The sequence below is a fragment of the Talpa europaea genome, assembly GCF_964194135.1.
Source record: "Talpa europaea genome assembly, chromosome: 9".
Classification (NCBI taxonomy): Eukaryota; Metazoa; Chordata; class Mammalia; order Eulipotyphla; family Talpidae; genus Talpa; species Talpa europaea.
Genome location: NC_140076.1, coordinates 94,814,771 through 94,826,224, shown reverse-complemented (window position 1 = coordinate 94,826,224; position 11,454 = coordinate 94,814,771). Strand labels below are relative to the sequence as shown.

Sequence of the window (11,454 nt, the reverse complement as noted above, 5' to 3'; positions counted from 1 at the left end):
GCCGGTGATTCACGGCCCTGACCCGGGGGCGGCGCAGTCCGAGCAGGCGGCTGGGTTGAGGGGTGTCCCGGGACCGGGGGACTGGGAGGCACCCCGGGAAGTGGACGCTCCCACTCTGTGGCGCTCCAGTCAATCTGTGTCCTGAATCTGTGACTTCTTCTCGCGGCGGAAGTCTCCCAGGAGCCAAGAATAGTTCATTTTCTTTCGAGTCATTTCTAGTGCATGGTTGTCTGGGCCTCCGGGGCCCCCTATCCTTCACCATCCCCAGAGAAAAATTGGGAAGAGCCACCCGGGGGTGCAGCTGGAAAGGCCAGGTGACCGGTGTCACCCCTACTTATCCTTGCGCAAAAGAGGAGCGCGCCCCGAGGTCCGACTGGGGGTGGGGGGGTGGGGGGTAGGTCTGAGAGGTCTAAGCAAGCTACTCCTCAACGCTCAGGAAGTGAAGCTGTGGTTTTGGGGGCTGAACTCGGCAAAAGATTAAAAAAAAAAAAAAAGTCAGACAAGCGCGGTCTCTACTGAGAGCAGCTCAGTTTGAGAACTCTCCGAGCGCTGTGCCCGCGTCCTGACCCCGCAGGTAGGTCCCGGGCGCCTGTTCTGCTGCTCCCTCCCAATCCGGGGCGGCCACGGAGGCTGACCCGGCACCGGCTGCGCGGGGGCGACCTGAGGGTGCTCTTGGGCCGGGCCCGCCGCAGGCCGCCGAGCAATTGCCAGGAGAGCTCTGGCGGTTGGGTCCTGGAGCGACCCGCACAGTTGAGCTGGGAATCAGGTGCGGGGGGAGCGCGTCGGGCCCTTGGGTGGTTCTGCGGGGGAGCGGGAGCCACTCGGGATGGAAACATCTGCTGGGGAGACGGCGGCAGCTGGGCTCAAGAAGTTGCCCCTCTGCGCCTTCAGCTCCAGCCTTCCCAGGCCTTGACGGCGAAGAGGCCCCGGCGACCCGGGTGCACCCAGGGGGCCGCCCCCCCTCCCCGGGCCACCAGCTGCTGCACTAGGCCACCTTCCCACGCGCTCAGTCCTTAGCCCTCAGCCCTCAGCCCTCCCACCCCGTATCCACTCCACCCTTCCAGAAACCGGCAGAGCAAGCCAGAGATGCGCGGGGCGGCGGCAGGGTGAGCCCTGAGCCTCGGCGCGCGCCGCATCCCGCGTGGTAGCTGCCGGCGGAGACCCCGCGCGGCGCTGGGCCCTCCACTCCGCGGCCCTTCCGCGCCCGGTCCAGCTCCGCGCCAGCGCCGGCCCAGGACGCAGCGGGGCCCTCAGGACCCTTCGGTCCCGTTTTCCTTATTCTCTGAGTTTCTTAGTTTAACGAATTGGCTCTTGCATTTGTGGCTTCTAATTAGCCGCTAAAAAGGCGTCTTTTCACCGTGTCGCAGGGAAAATGAAGCGGCGGAAACTCGCCCCAGCGCAGCGCAGCGCTTGAAACCTGGAGCCGGGACGCGAGGGGCCGACCCGGGCTGGGGCGGGAGGTACCCGCAGCCCTAGGGACCTTCTGACGCCTAGTCCGCGGGAAATGTTGCTTGGGCCTCCGCTAAATGTCCCAGGTGTCTTTCCTCCCAAGCGTGTCCCCAAACCTCCCCCACCCCAGAAAGGGGACACAGTGGGGCGTGGAATATTCTCCAGGGAATGAGTCCCCGAGGACTGGTTTTTGAGCCGGGAGCAGCCACGGGAGGACTCAGAGCTGCCCTGCGTCCTGCAGCGGGAGCCTCTCGGCTCCAGTGTGGCGGCCACAACCACGCAAAGCCCAAGAAGAAGGGGTCCTCCCCGGGTCCAGGGTCCCCAGGGCCCTGATTTCTGAACTAGCCCAACGGGCCCCAGGAACTTGCAGCTGCCGCGTGGACGCGGCCCACGGTGCCTGCGCTCTAAGGCTATAGACTGGTTTTCCCTGGACCTTCCAGCCCGCCTGTGCCCGCCCCCAGGCTGGCCCGCGGCGGAGCTGGAGGCACTGTCCCGCCTCCCCGCCGGGCTCAGGTTTCGACTTCGGGATTAGGTGAACTGATTGGGGGTTAATGAGAGCGGCGCAGCGGGCAGCTAGCTCGCGTCCAGACCCGCGCCGGACCCTGACTCCGGCCTCGGCGGGTTCTTCGCGGATTGCCCAACACCGCGCGCGTCTTCGTTTGAGCGCGCAGATCCAGCTCAGCTTCCCCAGGAGCAGGTTTTTGGTGAGCGTAACAGAAAGAGCTTTTTCCTGGGACTTGATTTTTGACATTAGGTCTTAAAGGTCTGGGGTGTCTGCCCCGACCCTGCTTGCTCTCGCCGCACCCACGTCTTGGGGCCAACTTTTCCGTCGAGCAGGGCCCGAGTGAGGGGCGAGCAAGGTCACCGGGAGGCGCGTTTTCCCGGGGACCCGGGTCGGTCTGCTGCCACCACCACCACCCCTCTTCCTGTCCCTCTCTTGCTGCCCTCCGGACCGCGCCCCTTATCCTGCCCAGCGCTTCCCGCCCCCGCTGGCAACCCCTTCAGTCTGCAACTGACTCTTTGAGGTCTTGACTCCGGGCCTCTTCCCGGTCCTCGCCCACCTACACACTCCCCAGCTCCAAACGGATCCGCGCGCCCCGGTGCACCTCCCCGGGCGCAAGCACAGCCACACGGGCTGTGCGCGGTCCAGAGAGGGTAATTTGGCCGTTGAGAACTTAGGCATTTCGCAGGGTTTGCTTATCTGAACGAGTTTTGCTCTGGAAGGGGAGGGTCCAGAGCTGTGGGCAGGGCAGAAGGAAGAAGTCTGCGCCCCGGGTCGGGACGAGTTTTACTCTGAGCTTTGGTGGAGACGGCGGCTCGCGCCACCTGCCCGAGTGCCACCTGGTGAGCGCGGCGCCGAGGGCCAAGCCCCTCCTCCCAGGCCCTTCCTCGCTCCTCCCCGGCCCGGGCTCTGCTCTCCGCCCCGCTGCCCAGTCCCGGGCGCCGGAGGGTACTAACCCGCGTTTCCACCCTGTTCTCTCTCAGCTCTCCGCCCCGCCGGGACTGGGCAAAGATTCGGGGTGACAGTGGGCTGACGACGGCTCCAGGGACCCTTGGAGCAAAGTAAGGAGCGCACCGGACCACCATGCCGCGTTCGTTCCTGGTCAAGAGCAAAAAGGCTCACAGTTATCACCAGCCGCGCTCCCCGGGACCGGACTATTCCCTCCGCCTGGAGAATGTTCCGGCGCCGAGCCGAGCAGGTGCGGGGCGCGCGAAGGCCGGGCGGGGCTGCTCCCCGGGGCGCGCGCTGCGCCCCGCCATCCCCCAGGAAGCGGGAAGGGCGGCCCGACATCCCCTTTTACTGCCTTTTTATTTTGGTTTATTTCCTACCGTCCGGATTCCTTCCGGATCTACAGCCCAGGTGCCGCGGCCTCTCTCCCCCGCCCTCGGCCCGGGGAGGGCTCCTGGCCAGGTCTGGGGGGCGGGGGGAGACGTCCGGGTGCCACGGCCTGGGCACCACGTCGAAACCCAGCCTGAGCCCGCACCCTGCTCCTCTCCGCAGACAGCACCTTGAGCGCAGGCGGGGCGAAGGCGGAGTCCAGGGACCGTTCGTCCCCGGAGTCGCAGCTGACCGAGGCCCCCGACAGAGCCTCGGCCTCGCCAGGCAGCGGCGAGGGCAGCATCTGCGACCGGAGCTCGGAGTTTGAGGATTTCTGGAGGCCTCCTTCGCCTTCGGTGTCTCCAGGTAGGGGCGCTTTGGGAACTCCTGGGGCTGGGACAGCAGGGCCCCTGCTGTGAGGAATGAGTGGCGCAGCTGTGGGCGCAGAAATGCTAACCGGGTGACGGAGAATCTTTCCGAGAGGCGGGAGTTAGCGAGAGGAAGGGGCCCCGCGGGTCGGCGTCGGGCCTCTCCGGACCGGGGGCGCGCGCTCGCGAAGCTCGCGGCCTGGACCCCCGGCGGCGGCTCGGCTGCTGGCACCTGGCGTTCGTTGGCGCTCACTCGGTGGTCAGAAAAAAAGGGATCATCTAGATTGGCACCGACGTCGACATTTCGTTTTCTGACCAGAGCTTATTGTTCAGAAAGAACCTGGGTCCCAGAATCCAGATCCCGCGAATCCCAAATAAATGGGGATCTGAGTAGTCTGAGAAAAGAAGTGTCGTTGCCTGTAAAAATTAAGCTCGCTCCCTGGGGTTGGGCCTGACAGCGATGGGTGTCAAGTGAGAGGCGAGGCTGGGTCTTTGCAGACCCGTACTGGGGGCCCATTTCATTTTTCGTTCTGCGGGGTTGGCCCAGTCTTTGGGGCCATCCCGCCGGTTTCATTTCCCTCCAGCAATGAGTTTTGCGCAAACCGAGTGACTGCACTTTGGGGTGAGGACTAGTCTGGGGTTCAGGTTTGGGGAAGGAGAATGCAGACTTGTGGGACTTGGCTAAGGTCGGAATATTTCCTGGTTGCGTTTACTAGTTTTATTACTTTTTTTAAAGATTCTTCTATCTGTGCACACAAGAGCTGGGGTACAGGCCAGAGATGGGGGGGTAGGGGGGGCGGGTTGTGTGAGAGGATTCACCAGAGACAGAGTGGGGTACAGAACAGGCAGACTGACTGAAATACGCTGCTGAGGGGAGCAGCGGGCTAGACAGGAGAGGTCTGGGGCGCCATGTGGGTAGCACCTTGTGAGTTGCTCCCTGGCCGGAGGGGGATCGAATTTGTGCTGCAAAGGCTGCGAATTGCTCCATAGTGCAGCACTTAACCCCTAGCGCCACCAGGGAGGCCCTGCAGTTACTATCTTTAAAAGATACCCACAGCTCTGTCCCAAACTCAGAGCACTGACTTGGCCAAATCTTAGCTCCAGCGAGTGTGTTAGGGTGCCCTGGACTGGAGGGTTCTTAACTGTGCAGTGCAAGGACTGGGCTCCACCTGTTATGTCTCCGTCAGAATTCAGGTGCTGCCTCTCAGTGAAGAAGACTGACATGTGTGTGTACGTGTACAGATTTGTAAATCTGTATGCACTGAAAGTATGTTGCATATCTGATTTTGGCAAAATTTATGTGGATGGGGATGCAGAAGGCCTTGAATTCGGAGATCTATTATCCTTGCAAGTAGTGGCTAGCTTTTAACAGTATGATCTCTTAAGAAATTCGGATTCCGGGCCTCCCCGGTGGCACAGCAGTTGAGCACTGGGTTGCAAAGCTGCCCACAGCCACTGCAGCACTGGTTTGATCCCCGGCTGCCGTGCGAGGGTCCCACATGGCGCGCAGACCTCTCCTGCTGCTCCCCTCAGCAGTGTACTTCGGTCCTTCTGCCTGCTCTGCTCCCTGCTCTGGCTCTGGTGAATTCTCTCACCCTCCCGCGCTTCTGACTGTACCCAGTGCATGTATAAATAAATAAATAAAATATTTAAAAAGAAAGACAGACAGACAGACAGAAAGAAAGAAATCGGATTCCCACCCAATGGGGAAGATTTGGCAGGTAGTTTCAAGTCCCAAGCTCCCTGCTCTCTGCCCTTTCTTTGCCTGCAAAAGGATACTTAATACCTTTGAAGAATGCTAATGTCTTTGGGGGTTTTTCCCCCGCACAAACACGTCTTGGGTTGGCTGAGCCGCCCTTTATCGTTGCTCTCCCTCCTCCTTATGGATTCCACGAAAGAGAAAAGACCAGAGGGAACTTGCAGGGGCGGAGATAGAGCCGGCGATCTCTACCCACGATCGCTGTCCAGGGCCCAAATGGTCGTGGTCTCCTCGTCCCGCACAGTTCGGCTAAGAACATTATTAACCAGACCAGACCGGGTGGCGCGCCTTTCTCTAGGGGACCGCCTGGTGCTCCCGTGCACCCAGAAAATAGCCTCTTCACGCCGTGCGCTGCTGCTGCCCTGTCACTCACATAACTTACTGCTCTCCTCACCCGGCGTCATGTTAACCGCTTGCTGCCTTAGCTGCCTTCGAGATCCCCGAGGTCTCAGGAACCAGCCCCCCCCCGTTTTATTCTTGGGGCTCTCTGGCCCCTGAGGCAGCGCCCAGCGCAGGGGGTGCTCAACCAGCAGTGTGCAGCGGGCAGTCGGCAAACCCGGTGCCTGGCAGCAGCGGACGCATGCGAGTGGCACGTGCCACCCGGTGCCTCAGGCGCTGACCGCACGCCCTCTTGTGCCTGCACAGCCTCGGAGAAGTCGGTGTGCCCGTCGCTGGACGAAGCCCAGCCCTTCCCCCTGTCCTTCAAGCCGTACTCCTGGAGCAGCCTGGCGAGCTCTGACCTGCGGCACCTGGTGCAGAGCTACCGGCCGTGCGCGGCCCTGGAGCGCGGCGCGGGGCTGGGCCTCTTCTGCGAGCGCACCCCGGAGCCCGGCCACCCCGCCGCCCTGTACGGGCCCGAGCGGGCTGTGGGCGGCGCGGGGGCCGGGGCGCCCGGGGGCGGCAGCGCGGGCGGCGGCGCCGCGGGCGGCTCGGGCCTGGGGCTCTACGGCGACTTCGGGCCCGCGGCCGCGGGGCTGTACGAGCGGCCGGCGGCGGCGGCCGGCGGGCTCTACCCGGAGCGCGGCCACGGGCTCCACGCGGACAAGGGCGCCGGCGTCAAGGTGGAGTCGGAGCTGCTGTGCACCCGCCTGCTGCTGGGCGGCGGCTCCTACAAGTGCATCAAATGCAGCAAGGTGAGGCTCCCGCGCCCAGCCCCGCCGAGGCCTCGCGCGCCCCTCGGGCCGCGCCCCGCCCGCGCCCCGCCCCGCCCCGCCCCGCCGCCCTCTCAGCCGCGCCCTCCCGGCCCCCCCGCCGCAGGTGTTCTCCACGCCGCACGGGCTCGAGGTGCACGTGCGCAGGTCCCACAGCGGCACCAGACCCTTCGCGTGCGAGATGTGCGGCAAGACCTTCGGGCACGCGGTGAGCCTGGAGCAGCACAAAGCCGTGCACTCGCAGGTAAGAGCGGGGCTCCCGGCCGTGCGAGGCCCTGCTCTCGGTTTCTTTTCTTTTCTTTCTTTCTTTCATTTTTTTAAAGATTTATTTATTTGTTCATACAAAAGCTGAGGCACAGGCCAGAGGTGTGGGGGGGTGAGAGGATTCACCAGACATAGCGGGGAACAGGACAGGCAGACTGACTGACTGAAATGCACTGCTGAGGGGAGCAGCGGGCGAGGCAGGAGAGGTCTGCTGCGCCCTGTGGGCTTCTCCCTGGCCGGCTGGGGGATCGAACACGAGCTGCAGAGGCTGCGGAAGCTTCACAGGTTGCATCTTAACCCCTTGCGCCACCAGGGAGGCCCTCTTTCTTTCAAGATTTATTTATACAAGACCTGGGGTACAGGCCAGAGGCCCGGGCGGGTGAGAGGATCCACCAGAGACAGAGTGGGGAACAGAACAGGCGACTGACTGACTGAAATACACTGCTGAGGGGAGCAGCGGGCGAGTCAGGAGAGGTCTGCTCTGCACCATGTGGGTAACTCCCAGGCTGGGGATCGAACTCGAGCTGCAGTGGCTGTGGATTGCATCATAGGTTGCTTCTTAACCACTTGCGCCACCAGGGGGGCCCTCACGTTTTCGAATTCGGGGATCTTCTGCTTCTCCGTGCAGCACCAGCCGCTCTGGGACTAGCAACTTCCCCCCTGGACTTCCCAGAATTGGCCCCCCGGTCTCCTCCATAAGCCCCTGCTCACCTGCAGGCGTGTTGGGGAAAGGTGGGCGGGGGCTCGCACCTCTAGGCAGCCCTGGAGTTCGGTGTCACATCATTCTGAGCTTCCAGAGGGTAATCTGGGTCATTACTTTTTGAGTCTGAGAAGAGCTTCCTATCCTCTCGCTGCTGATACATCAAGATTTAGTAGTTCTGTTTCTTTGCCTCACTTCTTTTTACCAAATGGCTGTCACCCAGCTGCATCGACCCCTCCCGAGTGAAAGAGGCTCTCAGCTCATTTAGAGCATCCAGTGACTTATTTGTCCTGCTGTTATTTCCTTCATTCGTTCTATAAATATTTGTAGCCCAACTTTCCAGGTGCCAGGTACTTTAGAATTACCACCACATCAGGCCCCTGGCAAGATGCCCCCAAGGAGATTAAAAGTTAACTGAGCAACAGAGATAAACAAATAAGTACAAAGTAACCAAGACCGGAGAATGCTCACAAAGACTTATTTACTAAGAAGAGTATCCTCTCATCTCTTTCAGCAACCACACGGCCGCGGGGGAGGGGGCAGTCTGAATAGACTCAAGTCTAACTCAGCCTCCTTTTGAGGGTGGAGAAGTGTTTGTAAATGGGTGTCAAAAAATCAGGGTGGGGATACTTTTTTTTTTTTTGACTTGGGGTGTAGAGGGTTGTGGGTGAAATGTGTTTTGGTAGAAAAAGTGTTAAAGGGGAGGAGGATAAGGGTAGGGGGTGGAGGTTGGAAATAAACAGAGGGGATAAACAGGCAAGCTATGTGGAAGGGGGTCCTGAGAGAAGGAAATTTGGCTTTGGGGATTTTAGGATCAAGCTGGTTGGTGGTGAGGAGAGTAACAGCCAGATGATGCAGTAGGAATGCCCCATCTTTCTCTACATAGGAACGGAGTTTTGACTGTAAGATCTGTGGCAAGAGCTTTAAAAGGTCTTCTACTCTGTCCACCCACTTGCTCATCCACTCAGACACCCGGCCCTACCCCTGTCAGTACTGTGGCAAGAGGTTCCACCAGAAGTCAGACATGAAGAAACACACCTTCATCCACACTGGTAAGCCGAACCCTCTTGATTGAAGGCAACACTGGGTGGTCTGGTGTGTGTGTGTGTGTATGGAGGGTGGAGAACAGCATTATTCTTACCCCCCACCCCCAGGCCAATATAACACCTTCTAGGTGATAGTTTGGTCCCAGTGTGAGTGATGAAGAAGACCTTCCAGATGGAGTTAATCACTGCAACGAGTTAAAGAAATCAAGGAAGCAGATTCACTTAGGTTCATTTACATAAAAGTTGTCCCCATAGGGGCTTGATTTGGGTTGTGTCTGAAGAACCATTCAGCAGGTCAGCTGCAGTTTCTCTAGCCTTGCAAAGAATATTTTCTTTTAGTTTAGCAGCTGCCCCAACTGCTGCCTGCTCTCAGTGAAATATGAAGCTGCAGGGTCCTCTCAGAGCATTGCTCTAAATATTTACCTAGAGATTGAGGACTTTCTCTAGGGTTCCCACCCAGCCGTTTGCAGGAGGGACTATATGTGGCCTCTCTAGCTACATGTTTAGGAGTCTGAAAGCTTATTCTGATGGAGGAGGAAAAAAATAATGATAAATATTACTAAGGTCTCTGCTAAGCACTCTTTAAATTCATCATCTCATTCTATGCTCACAAGTCTGGGTGGTAAAGATTATTCCTAATCCCCATTACAGAGATTAAGAAAATGAGGCACACAGGCTTAGGTGACCTGCCTAGGGTCACATAGCTAGCAAGGGGCAGGGTCATGTCTTCTGACCTCAAAATGTCTATGCTCTTAACCACTGTTTACTGTATTCTATTTTCAGAATCATGTGGGTTGGTAGATATAGAAAGCTTCTATTCACGTATTGTCCTTTTCAGCATATTAACAAGTCCATGCCATAGTAGTGATAACTTTTTACCTAATATAGTACTTAATAGTTTATAAAATGGTTTCAAATCTAACACTTTATTTGATCCTGAAACACTGAGAGATTAAATCCTTTACCAAAGAGCATACAGAATAAATCATGGGGCTATGGAATGCTTTTGCTTCTAATCCTAAACTCTTTCCCTAATGTTTTAACTGTATGTGTGTGGCCATTTTATTGCAGGGAGCACTCTCTAATAGTCAACGAAATTTACTCTAGACCCAGAATTCTGACTATTTCATTCCAGTATATGAGTACTGATTTAGAACAAATTGCAATGTGTTCCAAACACCCACCATTGATATTTATAAGTATGCTTGAGCAGTCAGGATGCCCTATCAGAAAATCCAGGATAATATCCTACTTTAATCATGTCCTCTTGCCTGAAATTTCCATGTAACTCACTCCTTTTGAGTAAAGGTATTCAAGACACTTACCAAAATGCAAGTAGGATCTTGGCTGAATGAGATAGTAAGCACTTATCAAACATTTACTATAACTGGAATTTGTTCCTCAGATTTGTTTGACCCTAAGGAGATAGGATAAGTTTTGATGGCTGGTTCCTTATCAAGGAAATCTGAAATATAAAGACAGAAAGGGAAACAGCAAGAGAGACAGAGAGTTCATCAAAAATAAACTTCATCTATTTTACATCTTTTCCAAGTCTAAGCCCAGACTATAATACCATGCTGAGGCTATTTGGAAATCCATACTATTTATCCATACTATTTGAAAAGACAAAACCTTTCCTGTTTTTTATGTATTGATCTGTGGTGAAGAATTGCTGGTACATAAAGAATCTGATACTTAACCTCATAAAAAGAAAATAAAATCAAGAAAGAAAATAGGATCATCTACATTAAGAAATTTGCATAGCCTTAAGGAAGTTTGGCTAAATGTGGATTTCTAAAAAATGAGACTTTGAGAAATGGCCATGCTTCAGATATGTTCTGTTGTCCTTCAAGAGCAGGAAAGAAGACAGTCACTGATCCATACAAACCAACACCCACTTGGAAACTCAGATTTGAAAACTTCCTCTGAATTAGAAGTCACATGGTTTGAAAGACAGCCTCCACCCCCTCACGTTGAACACCTGCTTTGGGAGCTTTCTGCTTCTAAAGTTAGGGGAGTCCTCTCAGGGTAGATTCAGCTGCAAGTCTGGGGAGGGTACATGGCCTTTGCTCTGTTTCCGTTTAGCAGGAAACGGTTTGAGGCATTTGGCTGGGAACCCCCACTCTGAAAGTCTTTCACCTGGTGCACCCATCGCTTCCCAGGACTTGTGTTGCAAAACGTCACCCTCCAAGTTGTGCAACCAGCTGGTGCCAAGAGCATGTGGGTCACAGTGAGCCCCTTTAGTGTTATCAGACTCATACTTCCTCCTCTCCCCCCTTCCATCCCTGCAGGTGAAAAACCCCACAAGTGCCAGGTGTGCGGCAAAGCATTCAGTCAGAGCTCCAACCTCATCACCCACAGCCGTAAACACACAGGCTTCAAGCCCTTTGGCTGTGATCTGTGTGGGAAGGGCTTCCAGAGGAAGGTGGACCTCAGACGGCACCGGGAGACACAGCATGGGCTCAAGTGAGTGCCTTGCAGGGCCTCAAGCTGCGGCTACACAACACTACAGAGGGCATCCACCCCACTTGCACCACCCACTTCAGTCTCTCAGGTCCCCTGTTTCAGTCTGCTGATCCCTCTAGGGTGACACCCTCATCTTCCTTCCTGGAACTGCCAGGGGGATAAGTTACCTTTTCGAAGTTCAACCTGAAGTGGAATCAAATGGCTCACTGGGATTTGGATACATGGAATAATTTCCTGTACATCTGAAGACTAGAAGTCAAGAGGGGATCAGAAAAAATCTTCCTATTCCCAGCCTTGCTCCACAGACAGGAAAGTCCTTGAGGGTTTTTCCCTCCTCCTCCTCACCTACTCCAGGCACTTGTGTGGAAGAAGAGGAATCGCCATTTGCAAGGTAGACAGACTTATGCTAATGTTTTTATCTAGAATGAAGAA

General features: G+C 56.5%; 1 protein-coding gene across 1 annotated transcript; it reads left to right on the top strand.

The window, feature by feature from the left end:
* Positions 1 to 3,034: 3,034 nt before the first annotated feature.
* Positions 3,035 to 11,026, top strand: GFI1 (growth factor independent 1 transcriptional repressor; the record flags this gene model as incomplete). The annotated part of the gene is made up of 6 exons (XM_084244351.1): positions 3,035 to 3,149; positions 3,452 to 3,634; positions 6,041 to 6,528; positions 6,653 to 6,790; positions 8,397 to 8,562; positions 10,848 to 11,026. The coding sequence occupies 6 exons, from the start codon at positions 3,035 to 3,037 to the stop codon at positions 11,024 to 11,026; spliced, it is 1,269 nt and encodes a 422-aa protein (XP_084100477.1).
* Positions 11,027 to 11,454: the final 428 nt, after the last annotated feature.